The 16,562-nt window shown below is 47.0% G+C and overlaps 4 protein-coding genes and 1 long non-coding RNA gene across 11 annotated transcripts; 2 read left to right on the top strand and 3 right to left on the bottom strand.

The window, feature by feature from the left end:
* Positions 1-519: 519 nt before the first annotated feature.
* Positions 520-10,613, top strand: Unc-115a (Uncoordinated 115a). 6 transcript variants are annotated; one of them, XM_015183381.2, is made up of 10 exons: positions 520-1,035; positions 5,789-6,768; positions 7,086-7,142; positions 7,283-7,836; positions 7,895-8,068; positions 8,128-8,267; positions 8,988-9,097; positions 9,329-9,395; positions 9,467-9,708; positions 9,774-10,613. In XM_015183381.2, the coding sequence occupies exons 1-10, from the start codon at positions 1,032-1,034 to the stop codon at positions 9,885-9,887; spliced, it is 2,442 nt and encodes an 813-aa protein (XP_015038867.1). In that variant the 5' UTR covers positions 520-1,031; the 3' UTR covers positions 9,888-10,613. The 6 variants fall into 6 exon arrangements, with proteins under 6 accessions (XP_015038867.1, XP_033232738.1, XP_015038865.1 ...); XM_015183382.2 differs by lacking the exon at positions 520-1,035 and adding an exon at positions 5,459-5,660; XM_002137079.3 differs by lacking the exons at positions 520-1,035; positions 8,988-9,097 and adding exons at positions 5,462-5,660; positions 8,370-8,455 and having other exon boundaries at positions 9,774-10,512.
* Positions 4,283-5,315, bottom strand: LOC117183322 (uncharacterized). Of its 2 annotated transcripts, XR_004468479.1 has the most exons (3): positions 4,611-5,315; positions 4,457-4,525; positions 4,283-4,393 (listed from the first exon to the last, which is right to left on the bottom strand). It is a non-coding gene; the product is annotated as an uncharacterized lncRNA (long non-coding RNA). The 2 variants fall into 2 exon arrangements; XR_004468478.1 differs by having other exon boundaries at positions 4,457-5,315.
* LOC4800849 (uncharacterized) lies at positions 9,834-11,827 on the bottom strand. The gene is made up of 3 exons (XM_001358013.4): positions 11,609-11,827; positions 11,356-11,511; positions 9,834-11,283 (listed from the first exon to the last, which is right to left on the bottom strand). Exons 1-3 carry the CDS (start codon positions 11,729-11,731, stop codon positions 10,816-10,818), a joined length of 747 nt encoding a protein of 248 aa, XP_001358050.2. The 5' UTR covers positions 11,732-11,827; the 3' UTR covers positions 9,834-10,815.
* A 51-nt stretch (positions 11,828-11,878) lies between these two features.
* Positions 11,879-15,635, top strand: Oga (O-GlcNAcase). Its single transcript, XM_001358014.5, has 6 exons — positions 11,879-12,213; positions 12,273-13,032; positions 13,085-13,817; positions 13,877-13,944; positions 14,004-14,434; positions 14,498-15,635. Exons 1-6 carry the CDS (start codon positions 11,976-11,978, stop codon positions 15,337-15,339), a joined length of 3,072 nt encoding a protein of 1,023 aa, XP_001358051.3. The 5' UTR covers positions 11,879-11,975; the 3' UTR covers positions 15,340-15,635.
* Positions 15,624-16,449, bottom strand: LOC4800851 (ATP synthase subunit C lysine N-methyltransferase). Its single transcript, XM_001358015.4, has 2 exons — positions 16,082-16,449; positions 15,624-16,011 (listed from the first exon to the last, which is right to left on the bottom strand). The coding sequence occupies exons 1-2, from the start codon at positions 16,356-16,358 to the stop codon at positions 15,650-15,652; spliced, it is 639 nt and encodes a 212-aa protein (XP_001358052.2). The 5' UTR covers positions 16,359-16,449; the 3' UTR covers positions 15,624-15,649.
* Between the last annotated feature and the right edge of the window lie 113 nt (positions 16,450-16,562).

Raw genomic sequence — 16,562 nt, forward strand, 5'->3', positions numbered from 1 at the left:
AGATTCAAATGAAAACACATAGGCTGTCTTTTATATCCGTAGCCTTGACTATTTGTGTTCTATGACCAGTTTTTCACGATTTCTAAAACCGATTTTGAAGACCGTGTGGGCGTCTCGATCCCCAATAAAAGGGCACTCTAGTCAAGTATTCAAGTATTGACCACCCAAAATATTGAATCAAGGAGTTATCTAACTTGCTGAAATTTTCTCAAGGCCTTCATTTTGCCACTTATCGTCCTAAAATATATTGCTACGAAGTTATACATATATTCGATTATTTATATTTCCAGAATTTTAAAAAGATCTCTAACCAATCTTATGAGGATTTCTAAAGCATATTTTGAATTCCTTTCTCTAGTGCGGCATTACTATTCGATTATACAACCGGATGTGATCGATAGTTGAAAAGTATCTGCAAACGGAAGCGGCTCGTATCTGAGATACATGTATCCGTCTCTAGAAACGGCAGCGTTTTTCGACTATTACCATCGATAGGCTGGTCAATCGGATGTAATCGATAGATAAAAAGTATCTTCAAACCGAGGCGGCTCGTATCTGAGAGATACACTCGTTTCGTTGCTGCCGTCGGTGCTTGGTGCTGGTGCGGTATTTTTCTGGTCGCAGCTCCTCCGTTTGAAATTGTGTCGCATGAAAAGCATATAAAACCACCATTTTTCACTGTGATCTTTGTCGGCAAAAGGCATTTGTGAATCTAAAAAGCAGAACAAGCATCTGAATCCGAATCGAGTTGAAAGTTCGCGTTAAGCACACCACACCACACCCACACACGCGCACTGTGCCCGCTACGTAGATATTGCGAATGCATACGGCGAAAGATACAAATAGAAAAAATCTAAGCAGAAGGAAAATTTTGTTAGTGAAGTGAAGAGGAAGTAGTGGTGACCTGTGCCCGTGTAGTTGTGCTTTCCCCGTGCGTGTCGTCAGTGTGTGTGCTCGTGTGTGCGTGTTTCTTTCCCTCCCCCATTTTGCAGGCGCAAGTGCGAAGAGCATAGCAGTATCTGTATCTCGCTATGGGTAAGTTATCTGGCCATACACTCTCTCCCTCTCCCTCTCTCTGCCTCTCTCTCCCTCTGTGTGTTGTGATTGTGTGTGTGTCTGCGCAAAGCCATCGAAAGAGGGTGGTGGTGGGCCGTGGGCCCTGCTGCTTCTCAGATAGAAGCTGATGGCATTATCGGTATTAGTGACAGACTATGGCAAGGTATTCGAGAAAGGCAACGAAACTACATAGCCTGCGACTACCGTTAATCAATATTCGTCAGCTGGGAATCCGTACTATACGCTCGAAGTTGGGGGGATCTTTGGCCACCTCTCTCTCTCTCTCTAGCTCACACATACCCCAGCAAATACCCTCTCACATGTGATTGGCACGGTCTGGGGTCTTGTCCACGTCCACTCCCTATTTTATTTCTCAGCTGCGACGGCGATGACGTCATTTATTAGTTGTTGTAAGAACAAGTTTTATTTTTTGCCATGCCGTCGTTCTGTCGCTTTGTCGGCCATCGACTGCTGCGCCCCAAATCGACGTGTGATATCGGAGATGGGAGAACCGAAGGAGAACGAAGAAAAAAACCTGACCGAATAAACCTCAGCGTGCTTGTGCATGCAACTGCAATTACACACGATACCGTTAGGGTGTCCCCCGTCGTTCCGTCGTGAGAGCGCCGTCATACCATACATACCTGTAAATCTACCGTTGAATCTGGCGCTGAATGAGCTTTTTCTATGGCTTTCAGTGCATGAGGCGAGCCCTACTATGTTAGCATATACCGTTGGTTCTCCGACTCTCCCATGCTGTGATTAATTACTCGACAATCCGTCCGTCTCGTCCCTCTGGCCTGGCCCTAATTGAGTTCATGTGCTGTCGCTGGGGCTGGGCGGGAGCCACTTGTAGTTGTATGCGTGCCTAAAATGCCTAATTGACTTGGACTTCGGTTCGAGGAGTTGCTTCGGATCGCATTGGAGACCGGACCCCATAATGTGCGCCGCCGTTCGTCGCTCTCCACGCAAAAGGCTCAACAATAGCCATATAGACTCCAGCAACAACTGCTCAACATGAACATGAACTCATGACAGGCGCACATTGACTTGCATGGGGTTTCCTTTTTAGCTGCTGCTCAAATGAAAACGAAAGGGGCAAAACCAAACGAGTTGCCTCAGCCGCCGCCGCCGCAGCCCCCTTATTCATTTAGGGGCTCTTTCTCATTTATGTACCCGTTGATTTGTTCGTGCACGAGTGGTGCGGTGCATTCGCCTGCATTTCATTTCATTTCCCATTTCCCAGGCGGGGTTATATAGGTCAGAGCACTTGCATAGAAAGTGGCATCTTCTGTTGTGTTGTCGTCTTCAGGCACGGCAACTCTTTCAGCCTCCTCCCCCCCGCCCCTCCATCCCTTTCACTCGCCTAATTGAATGCTATTTTTGTGGCCGCAGCGTCATCGTTTGTGTGTGTGGGTGTGTATGTGTGGCGAGCAGGCGGCGGCTCTTTTCACTTTTCGTCTAATAAGCATACAGGAAGCACTTTCAAAATGATCTCTGAACCAGCCTTACGTACCCGTACTCGTACCCGTACTCGTAGAAACCACACAGTGCGGTGCGTCGACAGGTAGCACAGCATAAAATAACACTTTGCAAAGCAATTTAAATTTGATGAGTAATGCGGAGAGCGTATAAAATACACACTCGCACGTTCAAATGTATTTGTATCTCTATATTTTTTTGTGTATATATTATGTTGTTGCTCTTCTCCACAGAACCATTTGCGGGAGTGGGAAGGTGTGGGCGTGGAATGCATGAGCGAGAGATGTTTGCTTTCGCTCTGGGGATTATTTATTGTTTGGCTAAAAAAACACGCTCTTTTCCAGTTGGAACGTATTGTTGTGCCGCCACGACCCGACTCTAATCCCCAACAGGCTTCACCTGTTTCCGCAAACTGCCTTGACCTGCATTGTCCTCGACATTTTCCCGGGCACGGCACAGACTGTCAAGGATTTGACGACGCACTTGCTCGGTGCACAATCTGCTGCATGTCATGACCATGACATGGGGGGGGGGGTTCGCTTTCATTCGTTCGGTTTAAGGTTAGGGATGTTCAGGCTTTTTGGGGCGCGGCTAAAATTTAATTAAAATATTCTTTTAACCTTTCGACACAGAACCGTATTTGTGGAATAGAATCGAATCGTATGGGGTCTGTGTTTGTCTGTTTGCCTGAAACGTGAGGCGCGACTTTAACCTTGGACTTGCCCCCTGGTGGCTGCTGCTCTGCTCCGCTCTTGTTGCCGGACGGGTTTTTGGGCCGTTTTGTTTGTATTTCAAATGCGGAGTGCCTCCACTCCACTAACCAGTTTGTGAGGCACATGCTCCGGCTGCTCTGCCACAACTCCGAAATAATCATTAAATAAAAAAACAGCTCCGTGTTGTCGCTGGCGCTACAGACGCCGCCGATGACATCATCGGGGGGCACTAGGCACTACTACACCAGCAACAAAACATCGCCGCTCCGCTCCGCTCTCCTCTCCGCTCCTCTCTGTAATTATAATAAAAATGAAAATGTGCGCTCAAACTTTTATGATACTAACTAGGCGGCAACTTGTCGCGACTCTCTCTCTCTCTCTTGCCCTATCTGTGTCTGTTGCATGAAAATGTAATTTTCACATTGAAATTGTTTAGAGTTGGGTCTGTAATTATCATGGATCTGCTAATACGAGCGGAAAACACTGAAAACCCAATAAACAAAATGCCAAAATCAATATGCAAATCCCAGTGTGTGAGGGATTGCATAATAAACAGTCAGACAACAACATAAATGAAATTAATTGAAACGAAACACGTACACACAAAATTTAAACAAACACAAATACACACACACCCACTCGTATATTTAATACATATATTACTTTCAACGGAAGTCCAAGCTAGTGACGAAAGCCACAGCACCGTAAAAAACCAATTGTACACCAAATACGAGGTAACTGTATTATCAGATGTTCGGACATTCTAATTGGACGACTGACTCTTTTGGTCTCTGTTTGCGTCATCGAACATACAATAATGTACTATACAGATTGGATCATACATATGTACCTAAATGCCTGATATTCCCCACCAAAAAGTATGGGGTTTAATAATGTCAACGACTTTTTATTGATTTTATTACTCCCTTCGAAGCACACACCAAGGATTTTTGCCGTTTCCCTTGGGTATTTCTTCAATAAAAGTTCATTCACCGGACTCTTTTTCAGTTATTTTTAGTTACAAAAGTTTCTAACAATTTGTACATACTTTATTAAGTTTCAACTTTATTCCAAAGCCTTCCGTACTAGACCAAACATTAAGCATTCTACTCCGATTATAAATTCTAGATTAGAAGCGATACCTATAAATACAAACAAAGATAACTTTTGAATGCGGCATATTTCTTTTACCATATTAACTTTACTTGAGAACTAATTCATGGTTTTCTTGCATGCTTGGAGTTGTGGATACCAAGAAACTAAATAAGGAAAAACTGTACAGGAATTTTTGTATGCGATAACAGACCATATACGTCACAATAATTATAAAAGCTAGCCAGTCGCCGCACAAACACTCACCTTATCGAACATTTATACCGAAAAACCCACAAAACGCAGACAAAAGGGGGAAAAAGCAGAAATACAAATCAACAAAGAGAAAGAGAGAACAGAGAACAGAGAACGTTGCAACTGGCTGGTTTTGGATCTGTTGGATCTACGATTTAATCAACCGCTCACTGGGGCCCCGCCGGTCGACTGCTGGCTGGCAAGAAACCGGCCGACTGGTAGATCAACATCAACCCATCATCAGTCATGGCCAACAATTTGTTTCGTTACGTTTTGTGTGATGCCGTCATGGCTTTGAGTCTGGGTCGGGTCTCCCCTCCAACAAGCAGATCGCTGTGAGAACCGTATAATTCTGTTCGGTTTGGACACACATAAATATGAATATTTGTGTATTACGCAATGCGCTCTGATAGATAGATAGATAGAACAAACCCAGTCACCAGTCAACCCAAGGCTTATCTGTGTTTACATTCACAAATAATCTGAGTGCACTTCTAAGAATCGCCACAGCAATGTTTAGAACCGATTCTAAAAAGTATTTTCAAATATATCTGCACATGTGGTAGAGTGGAGTGGCCGACAACTGTTCAGATACATTTAATATATATATGTAGATACATGTCAGATGTATTTAACCTGTTCCACTTGTCTAGAGTGCGCTTGCACACTTGTGTGTACATTAATGAACAGTGAAAACACATATACAATACCTACAGTGTAGAGTGTACCGCCCTTGGCCTTATCAATGATAAGATTAATTGTTTGCCTAGCGCATGAGTCATGCCACCTTCAGAACCAGATATCTGGTTCAAAGAGTTTGCCTCGACTGACTACAGCTGTCAGTAGCATAAAACTAAAGGGATATATCTTTCCAAATACGATTCCCATACAAAATGAACATACACATCCACATATATATCGTTCAAACGGGTCTTTCAAACGGTACCGGGCCTGGGGCCGTGCCCGGCCAAACGGGGCAAGGTTGGGGCATTATCGCATCACATGCATATGACATCAGCCTTGCTTTGCCCGACGGAATACGTAATCTGGACTGCTACGACGGTTGGTAGCGTCGACTGAATGAATTGGATTAGAACCGAACCGAACCGAGCCACAGCGATAATCTATTCCTAATCGAATCTGCAATACAATAATCTCTATTCGATGTTTTCTCTCGGTTTTGCTTGCAGGTAAACAAAAAATTTACTGTGCAAAATGCACGAAAAAGTGCTCCGGCGAGGTGCTGCGCGTGGCCGACAATCATTTCCACAAGGCCTGCTTCCAGTGCTGCCAGTGCAAGAAGTCCCTGGCCACCGGCGGATTCTTTACAAAAGACAGCGCCTACTACTGCATACCGGACTACCAGCGGCTGTACGGCACCAAGTGTGCCACGTGCCAGCAGTATGTGGAGGGGGAGGTGGTCAGCACCATGGGCAAGACGTACCACCAGAAGTGCTTTACGTGCTCCAAGTGCCAGCAGCCGTTCAAGTCCGGCAGCAAGGTGACCAACACCGGCAAGGAGGTCCTTTGCGAGCACTGTGTGTCGGGCGGGGCTCCTGTTTCGCCGACACGACAAAAGGCCGTCTCGTCGCCAGCACCGCCAGCGGAGAGCCCCACCCGGGCCACCGCCCACCAGCAGCTGACCGGCGGCGTTGTCTCGCACAAGGCTCACCTGAAGGAGGACTACGATCCCAACGACTGTGCCGGTTGCGGGGAGCTGCTGAAGGAGGGCCAGGCCCTGGTCGCTCTCGACCGGCAGTGGCATGTCTCCTGCTTCCGCTGCAAGGCCTGCCAGGTGGTCCTTAACGGCGAGTACATGGGCAAGGATGCCGTGCCGTACTGCGAGAAGTGCTACCAGAAGGGTTTCGGCGTGAAGTGCGCCTACTGCAACCGCTTCATCAGCGGCAAGGTGCTGCAGGCCGGCGACAACCATCACTTCCATCCAACATGCGCCCGCTGCACCAAGTGCGGCGATCCGTTTGGCGACGGTGAGGAAATGTACCTGCAGGGCAGCGCCATCTGGCATCCACGCTGCGGCCCCGGACCCTCCGAGTCCGGCATAATACTGAACGGCGGCGGAGGCAACACGTCGGTGGTTGGCGGCACCTCCAATGGCAACTTCACAGACACAGAGTGTGATCGCATGAGCTCCAGTGCACTGAGCGAAATGGTATGTACGGGCAGATCCAATAGTTATACTTGGCATCCTCGGTAGCCGGTTTCCGGTAACCGTAACCGTAACAAAGCGATCCCAACACAAAAGCGGCTGCTGTTCTTGCTACTAATTCGAATGATCCGCACACTATACATATATGGCACCTATACTATACCCCACACTGTTCACTTTGGCAGAGGTGAAAGATCAGATTCTGATCGGAGATCTCTGCACACACTGCAATTGATTATTATTTGATTTTATAATTTCTTTTGTTGCATTTTAGTTCACTTTATTTTGAGCTTGCGTTTTTGATTTCTGTTCGTTTTCAGTACATCCGCTCCAGAACACCGAGTATAAATGGTTCACTTTATTCCTCTAGCCGCAAGGTTTGTTTTATGATTTTTATGATTTCCCATTTGTTTTTTTTTTATCATTTTGAATACTAAAATTTTATATCACGGCACTGCATGCAACCCCCCATCGCAAAAGAAATCCCTGACTCATAATCTGATGTGTACTTTTCCAGCATTACCGCACCGTAAGCCCCGGTCTGATACTCCGCGAGTATGGCCGACCGATCGGTGAAGATATATCGCGCATTTACACCTACAGCTATCTGACGGATGCCCCGCACTATCTGCGCAAGCCGATCGATCCGTATGACAAGACGCCACTATCGCCGCACTTTCACAGGCCAGCATCGTATGCGACGACCAGCAATGCGGGCTCGGTGGCGGGCAGTCGGCCGCCATCGCGTCCTCATTCCCGGACGCGTAGTGCCATGAAGGTCCTGGTGGATGCCATACGGTCGGAAACGCCGCGTCCCAAAAGTCCCGGCATGAACAACGAAGAACCCATTGAGCTGTCGCACTATCCGGACGCCAAGAAGCCGTTGCCCGGCGAGCAGCCGAAAATCGAAAGGGATGACTTCCCAGCACCGCCCTATCCCTACACTGATCCGGAGCGTAGGCGACGCTACAGCGACACCTACAAGGGCGTGCCCGTCTCGGATGACGAGGACGAGAATGTCCAGAACGGCAAGCAGACGAATGGCAATGCCAAAAATGACGAGGAGCAAAGGTAGGTAACAGAAAAAAGAGAAGAGAAAAGCCATTAAACCTTTCTGTTTGGAACACAGACGCCTCCAACGGGAGGCCGCGGAACTGGAGAAGCTCAACTCGGGCATTGGCTCAGTCATTGCCAAGGACCTTAAGGAGCACGCCAAGCACCGAAAGTGGAAGCAGAACAACCTCGATCCTCGCAATGCCTCGCGCACGCCATCAGCCTCAAAGGAGCCGCTCTACAAGTTGAGGTAGGTCCTGGGGCATAGGCTTATCGGCATTGCTTTGACTCTGTTGTGCCCTTTTGCAGATACGAATCCCCCATCGGGGCATCACCGTCACGCCATCTGGACTCACAGAAGCCCTTCTATGAGGATGAAATGTTCGATCGGTCCACAAGCTATCGCGGCTCGCTGGGCAAATCGCTGGGAAATGCGCCCAGTTACAATGGTAATCGTCTAGCCGTAGCACTTATATTCTAGTCTCGTACTTGTTTGTTAGGGTGTGATATGATTTCGATTCGATACTATATATAGCCAATTACGTTTATAGCCATACATTCCTATCGATCGCCGCCAAAGCCCGGATACGGATTCAAAACGACTACTCTGCCCTATATACGCAACGGCTACAGCTCAGTAAGTGCTGCCCCGTGGCTAGATCCTACTCTCCGGTGCTGGGTACTATTTAGTGCTGTGCTGTGCTATAGCTCTCTTAATATACTCGTACACATATTTGGCGGTCTAAACACTCTTCTAACCACCCATAACACTTGACTTTTAACCTTAACCTGTGGCTGACTGCATTCGTTTGTGTCTTTCTCATCCTTTACTTGTTGCTGCTGTCGGCCGCCCCTCCTCACGGATGGATGATCCTATGATCCTGGTGGCCCCGTTGCATAATTAACAAAAACAAAAAACATTTTGAATAACATCTCAACTGGTTGGTTGGTCTGCTGCTTCCTTGTGTGTCTAAACCTATAATTCTATGCTATCCAAAAATGTCTCTCTGTGTGTATGCCTTGTTGCCTTGTTGAACCGCGTTACCCGAACAACACAAACAACCCCATACCATCGAACACTGATCATGCCACACTAAACTAACCAAAACTGTACTCGAACATTTGCATCATCCATCCAATCCAACTACTCGTACTACTACTCTGCTCAGTGGTGAGCGCCCTGCGTCATGTACCCAAACCTGGATACGGCCTGGCCCCACGATCTCACACATTCAGTTCCACAACATCTGCCGCCGCCACGATGCATGGTGCCACTACTGTAAGACTGCTTTCGTTGTCGTTGTAACGTTGTAACCTTGTTGTACTCGTAATGCCATAGACCTTATAATTTTGTATGCCATTTATATCTTGTGTATGCGTATGATCGGCATTCTGTTTTTTAGTTCTATCGCCTTGCACTTATCTATGGGTTTTTCCTGTTTATGCATGATCCTTTCATATACCCCCGTATAAAGAGATTAAATTTGTATTCTGTTTTGATTTTAAACAGGATTTCTCTTATGGAGGACTGGGCGACAAAACGCACAGCACAGATCTGAGCTGCGGCAAATCGGAAGGTAAGTTCTGGGGGATTCCATATGTCCTGCCTGATTCCTGCTAATTATATTTTTGTTGGTTTTTTGTATAGCTTCTGTGGACTCGATCACCGAGGGAGATAGACGGGCCTTGATGGGCGGCGATATGCCCGCCTCGAGCACATATTCAGGTGCACTCTCGTACCACTATCCCCAGGCGGGACTCATTCGACGAAGTCTGCCCAATATGGCACACTCGATGCTGGTGCATGAGCCAGCCAAGATCTATCCTTACCATCTATTGCTTATCACAAACTATCGTCTGCCTTCGGACGTTGATCGCTGTAATCTAGAGGTAAACGCACGTGTACTTCCTTTACCTTACGGATACTTGATAATCCCTTGTAATATCATCCGCAGCGTCATCTGTCGGACATCGAGTTTGAGCACATCTTGCAGTGCGTCAGGTCAGAGTTCTACCGCCTGCCCCAGTGGAGGCGCAACGAGCTGAAGCGGCGGGTGAAGCTTTTCTAAGCGGACGAACGCTGCAGTTCAGGACAGGATCTTCACCTGCTGGATCGAGGAGGCTGCTTGCGACGAAACCAAAATAATACATTTTACCTTAAAAGAAAGGAAGAAACAACAAATTAATGGGAAACTATGCTAATTTCACAGCCAGTTTTGAAACACGCTTTAAATAGTTGATGCAAGTGAAGCTGAAACTAAAACTAAATTTAAACAGTTACAATGCGGAACGGAACGGATCGGATCGGAATGGAGCGGACAGTTTATTTTTTTAAGAATTAGTTGCGCCTATAGAGAGAAGATTGTAACTAAAAGGAACACAACACTAAGGAAAACAAAATCCCAAATAAATACGAAATGTATACAGATTTCAATTAGTTAAAACATTGCATGTCTGGCATGAAAGCTTTTTATACACAATGCAGCTGCATATTTTTTTGTAATTGGATTCGTTTGCTAAATTACATTATTTACTTCAAACTGAAAAACACGTTCGAGGGCTAGAGAAAATCAACCGATAAGCATCAAAGAATGAAATAAATGTACCTTCAGCAACGTTTACACGGCAGCAAAAGGAGCTAAAAGAACAGCCAGCCAATTGTTGCATGTGCGGCATCAAAAAAGAAACGCTAAACCATTATGCAAGTTTTATTTATTACTAAATATTTTATTTATTTATTTAAATAGAATATGTCAAAGAATAAACCAGAGATAATAAAACCAGGACAAAAGCAATGTACGATATTATCTATGTTTACATAATAATGTAATATTAATATTACAACCTCTTGGAAGCGAAGCGGATGGTGGGGGAGTTTCTACAGTTTCGAGCTAACTTCGGAATGTGAAAAGTCAACAGAATTAATGTATAAATATTGAACTAGTACCTGTCACAGTTTATCGAGATTCTCTATACATATATTGCACTCACATCGCCCTAATTTCGCTTCTGGATGCCATCGTCATTGCGTAAACTGTACGTTAATTGTGATTTCATCACCGTAAGACTGCTGCCAATGATCTTCTTGTGGTATATCTGACGCGTGACAAAGCCAAATTCGTCATAGAATTCGCGTTCATTCTCCTGCCACTCGGAAATGGTGCACTCTAGCGAGCCATAACCACCTGTGGCGCATTTCTTCGCTACAAGACTGATCATGGGCTCCATAATCTTTTGATAGGGATAGTCCGGAGCAATTGCAAAGCGACAAATCCAAGCCGCATTGTACACAGCATGGTGATTTTTTACACTTATCGCGGCCACAATTCGACAACGGAATTTCCTTTTGTACTCCTCATCGTATGGGCAATTCTCCACGAAGATCTCATAGCTGGCCTCCTTGGGGGAACAGCGAAAAATGAATGGCTCGTAGCACTCTGCCACCAAGGACTGGGAGGGTTTCACCTAAACGGCAAGGGATTAAGTAACGTTAGCTATTTAGGGTTTAACTTTATACAGGAATTCGATGCCACAAACCTTCATGAGCTCCATTGCCTTGGCGTAGAAGGAGAAGTACGTGCTGGTGAAGAGAAAGAAGATGCATCCGGGTATCGAGAGGGTACAAAAGAGCAGTGGCACGCCCAGAAATATGAAGAATATCGCCCATGTGATGACTATGAACTGAAGTGTAATCTGATGCCAGAAATAACCAACATTTTGAATGTTAAATACTGATAGGACACGTATCTATGTATACATACATATATGCATAACATATGTATTTATGTACCTCTCGGAACATCAGGGCGAAGAACGATTTCGTGGAGAACGACATAATGTAGTCCCGCACCAGATCCTGGCACTTGAATTCATCATCTTCCCGGTAATTGCGTATCACGATAAAAGGCTGCATGATCTTATTATAAAACGAAACAAAATAGATAAACAAAACAAAACGAAATTGATGTTTCTTTAAGCTAGTGCTGGAATAGGCGCGTGAGCACTAGAGCTGGGCGAAACATCGATATCATCGATGTTTGGGTGTAGCGCACGACTGGTTTTAACCAGTGCCCAACACTAGTTTGCAAAAACCGAAATAAATAACATTTGTTTTCGCAAGTCGCTGCCTGCGGTATCTTTCTTAAATCCTGAGAAAAATGGAACACGGCGCCGAACCACAGCTTGCGTCCCAACAGGATGAGCAGCGGCAGTTTATTTGCGGCGTGATCGAAGGCTTCTACGGCCGCCCCTGGACTACGGAGCAGCGCAAGGGCCTATTTCGCAAACTCAAGTCGATGGGAATGGATTCGTACATGTACGCACCTAAAGACGACTACAAACACCGAGCTTACTGGCGAGAGCTGTACACGGTCGAGGAAGCGGATCATCTATCGAGTAAGCAGGTGCTTCACAGTGTTCTCTTCCTTTTTTGTTCATAATTTCTCTGCCTTTAGGTCTGATTGCGGCCGCAAAGGAAGCCGGCATTGCCTTCTACTACGCTTTGTCGCCCGGACTGGACATGACCTATAGCAGTCCGAAGGAGATAGCGACGCTAAAACGGAAGTTGGATCAGGTCTCGCAATTCGGATGCGAGGCGTATGCTTTGCTTTTCGACGACATTGAGTCGGAACTGTCCAAGGTCGACAAGGAGGTGTTCCAGACGTTTGCCAATGCCCATGTGTCGGTTACCAATGAGATTTTCACCCATTTGGGCAGTCCCAAGTTCCTGTTCTGCCCAACGCAGTATTGTGGCACCCGTGCTGTGCCGACAGTCCAAGAATCGGAGTACTTAAACACCCTGGGGTCAAAGCTCAACAATGACATCGATATTCTCTGGACGGGAGATAAAGTAATCTCAAAGACAATATCCATTGAATCCATACAGGAGATAACGGAGGTCCTACGCCGTCCTCCCTGCATCTGGGACAATTTGCATGCCAACGACTACGACCAGAAGCGTGTGTTCCTGGGCCCGTACACAGGCCGATCGCCCGAGCTGATCCCCCACCTGCGTGGAGTGATGACCAATCCCAACTGTGAGTTCTACGCCAACTTTATTGCTATCCACTCGCTGGCCTCTTGGTCGCGATGCAGCATGGATTCCAAGATGAACAGCTCGCTGAGCTCCGATATCAAGCTGGAGACTGAAAATGAGGATGAAATGCCCACGGAGTTTATATCTAAAAACGTATATCATCCACGAGTGGCTCTCAAGTAAGTCTGAACATCGTTTTGCTGGGTTTTGTCCTACTAAAAACTATTTTAGGAATGCCATTTCGGATTGGCTGCCGGAATTCTTTGTGGAGAAGGAGGCCTGGGGACCCATAACCAAGCCACAGCCGCAAGTTCAAATGGTTATGCCCATTATACCGATCATACCATCGATCAACACCTGCATGAGCCTGACGACCACCACAACCACATCGACAAACACCCGGACTGTGCCCGAAGTGAACACCACCCAGCTGCAGGCATTGGCCGATGTTTGCAGCACCGTCAGCTCCTCGATGACCCCGATATCCAATCCGGTGATGAACTCCCTGGTGTCGCCCACCAAAGTGGTCACCAATGATGACATTATTAATCCCATACCGACAACAGCGGCTTGCAACATTGAGCTGCCCAAAAAGATACCAATCTCCATTGTTCCAGTGCCCATCATGGAGGCAAAGAGCGCTGAGGCTGAGTCTGTGGGCCTGAATTTGGGCAATCAAATCTTCGAGTCAATCGCATCCAGAGGTAATCCGGCAGAAGAATTGGAAATCGAATCAAAGGATCAAGAACTGGACGCATCTCTGGAGGAGGAGAAGCAGGAGCCTGTGGCCAGCCTCACCGTGGACACAATGCTGGATGACACAAGTCTGAGTCCGCTTAGCGGCGGCGGCAACGAGCCCATGGAATGCAGCAGCAGCATTGCCTCCCAGGTCTCACCAAAGGAGGAGGAGATCACCAAGCTGGTCACCGATGATGTGCTCATGGAGTCTGTGAACGATGTGCACGTGAGTAAAGTCAAATTCGATCTTGGAACCAATTAAAGTCACTCTTCTTTTATTCGCAGAGCATGCATGTGGAAAGTACAACCTCTTCCCCGCTATCGAACACAGAAATGCGTGAACAGGATCATGAGTATGTGTTTGTACCACAACATAAGTGTCAATCATCCTCTTCCTTGTGTTGTTTTCCAGAACGACTATGGAGGCATCAAAGATAACTACGGAAGATCTGGGATTGCTCTGTGATCTGTTCTATTTACCCTTTGAACATGGCAGCCGGGCCCTCAAGCTGCTGGAAGAGTTCAACTGGCTGAAGACCAATGCAAATGTAATCCTTAAGGAGCGCTCCTCGGCAGGCGGCAGGGGGGAGGCCAGCAAGAGCACCAAACCCGAGGTAAGCGAGTGGATGCAACGGTGCGAAAACTTTGACGTGCTCTGTGGCAGCGTCGGGGAGCTGCTGATCAAAATAGCCAACTGCCAGAACAAGGAAATCTGCCATGAGCTTTACTCGTATGTATGGGACATTTCTGGTGCTTTATCGCTCCTGAACTGCTACATTAAATGGTTGGCCCTGGGTCAGTTCCCGCAGAACATGTCCTCCTATACGGAGGGTAGCTATACGTGTAAGTGTGCAGTGAGCATTGCTCAGGCTCCTAATGGAAAACTGACAAATCTTTTCCCCGCAGGGTTCAGCAAGGGCTGGAAAGAGGCCTTCATGTCGGGCGACCAAGAACCGTGGGTCTTTCGCGGCGGTCTGATTGCCGACCTGCAGCGTCTGATGCCTGTGGATTCTGGCAATGATCTGTTTGTCTACAAGTTGCCCGAGCAGCCAACGGCAAACTATTATCTCCTGAGACCGTACCGTAATGCAGACGAGCTGGACGTGATCAACATCTGTACGCGCACATATCTGCAGTGGCACAGCGGACTGGATGGCGCCGACAACATCCACATCAACTTTCCCCTGCCCTCGAGCGTGGCCAATATTGTGGCCGACGCTATCGTTGGCCCATACATAACGCTCAATCCGCAGCTGTGTATAGTGGCGTACGATGAAAACGGTGCTCTTGTGGGCTATGCCTGCGCAGCCTTGGACGTCACCGTATTTCGGCGTAACTTGCAAATGTGCTGGATGGCGGAGCTGCGTGAAAAGTATCCCAAAACTATGCACGAGCTGGACGGCGATGACGAATCAAGCGTTCAGCTGAACCAGCTACTTGCTCATTTTTTCGATCAGTTTCACAACAAGTACGATGAGCTGCAGGACTGTCCCGCCGAAGTGAGCGCTACCTTTCCAGCCGTTCTGACTGCTGCCACTTTAAAGGAAGCCGAGGATCGTGATAGCGGCATCACTAAACGTATACTAACCGTCCTGCTGGCCGCCCTGCGTGCAAACGGATGCTTCGGTGTGCATGTCTGTGTGCCAGATCACGATCCCGGACAGTTGAACTTCTACACCAAGATCGGGTTCGTCGAGGTCTTTCGCGAGGAGAGAAGCAAGTGCATCTATTTGGGACGCCGTTTCTAGCATCAACAGTTTCGCGGGTTTCGCCGTTTTTCTCTGTGGTAAAGTGTCAATTTCCTCGCCCAGTGTTCCTTAATATTCTGTATTCCGGCTAGCCTCGCTACAGCTCGTCCCCCGTCCTGCTCCCTTTTTGTATTTTCGTACAATTTTGTATTACTGACCAACTAAATGGTTCAGTGGGATTCGCTGCGCCCGTGCGTAGCCCTCTGACAGTCGGTCTCCTCGTCTCTCAAGCATTTATTTTAAGGATAGTTTTTCTCAGCAAGAAGAACAATAAAACTACACTATTTAATAATAAATGCAGCTTTATTGCTCAACTGTTGCCGCTCACTTGTCGGGTCTGCTTGTTCAGGTCATAGAACCACACCGTGTTCACCCCATCCTCAATGATGCGCTCCGGCTCCAGGTTGGGCAGCTTAAAGCGGCACGCGATGATCTTGGTGTTGTGCGGGCACTCGGCGATTAGTTTGTGCTCCAAGTCCTTCATCATTTGCTCCACACCGAATATGACAACAAAGTTGTAATCTTTGATGTTGAACTTCCACAGGTCACGACGGTAGAAGCTGGCCTGCCTGGTCACGCCGTGACGAAGCGCCGACAAGCGCGAGTAGTAGACAAGCCAGGGATTCAGCTCCACTCCATCGGTTTTCAGTCCCTTTGTATGCTGGGCCGCCGCTGAAATGGATTACATAAGATAACATAAAGGGGGCCGGTCGATCTGTTGTGCAAAAAAGGATCAACTTACCAAGCACGATGCGACCGTCGCCCGAACCAATGTCCAACAGCTTGCCGGTGGCATTTTTTGGCAGAAAGCTAAGGACGTTCTGGATTTGTTCTGTGGTCGCCGGTACATAAGGTAGGCATATCTTGCGGAAAGCAGGAGCTACAAACGAGGCGCACACAATTGATAGTCCGATCCCCACACCACCTGTGGCTGCGATTAGGATTTTTCCACCAGTTGACATGCCCTTTCTAGGGGCTTTTTGAATGGATTTTTGGCCACCATCGCTTAGAATTTCCATTCCGAATTGAGATTTCAAAAAAATCGAGCACCTAATGTTGACAAATCAGCTATTTTAAAGCTAGTTGTGGCAATTACTATTAGCCGGACATCTGGCTATTAAAAATAAATATATAGCCAGATTTTTTTGTTTGTCCCAAAATTCAGTAATTGACTAAATATACAAAATTATATGAATTAAAATCATTATCTTGTTGAATTTTTT

Source organism: Drosophila pseudoobscura, chromosome 2 (genome assembly GCF_009870125.1).
Source record: "Drosophila pseudoobscura strain MV-25-SWS-2005 chromosome 2, UCI_Dpse_MV25, whole genome shotgun sequence".
Taxonomy (NCBI): Eukaryota; Metazoa; Arthropoda; class Insecta; order Diptera; family Drosophilidae; genus Drosophila; species Drosophila pseudoobscura.

Coding starts and splice junctions, on each gene's coding strand:
- Unc-115a (XM_015183382.2), top strand. CDS start 5,492: ATGAACATACACATCCACATATATATCGTTCAAACGGGTCTTTCAAAC. Junction 9,098..9,328: donor CGATGCATGGTGCCACTACT/GTAAGACTGCTT, acceptor GATTTTAAACAG/GATTTCTCTTATGGAGGACT. Junction 9,709..9,773: donor TTGATCGCTGTAATCTAGAG/GTAAACGCACGT, acceptor TATCATCCGCAG/CGTCATCTGTCGGACATCGA.
- LOC4800849 (XM_001358013.4), bottom strand. CDS start 11,731: ATGCAGCCTTTTATCGTGATACGCAATTACCGGGAAGATGATGAATTC. Junction 11,512..11,608: donor TCGCCCTGATGTTCCGAGAG/GTACATAAATAC, acceptor TTCTGGCATCAG/ATTACACTTCAGTTCATAGT. Junction 11,284..11,355: donor AGGCAATGGAGCTCATGAAG/GTTTGTGGCATC, acceptor CTTGCCGTTTAG/GTGAAACCCTCCCAGTCCTT.
- Oga (XM_001358014.5), top strand. CDS start 11,976: ATGGAACACGGCGCCGAACCACAGCTTGCGTCCCAACAGGATGAGCAG. Junction 13,818..13,876: donor AGTCTGTGAACGATGTGCAC/GTGAGTAAAGTC, acceptor TTTTATTCGCAG/AGCATGCATGTGGAAAGTAC. Junction 13,945..14,003: donor ATGCGTGAACAGGATCATGA/GTATGTGTTTGT, acceptor GTTGTTTTCCAG/AACGACTATGGAGGCATCAA.
- LOC4800851 (XM_001358015.4), bottom strand. CDS start 16,358: ATGGAAATTCTAAGCGATGGTGGCCAAAAATCCATTCAAAAAGCCCCT. Junction 16,012..16,081: donor CGACGGTCGCATCGTGCTTG/GTAAGTTGATCC, acceptor AATCCATTTCAG/CGGCGGCCCAGCATACAAAG.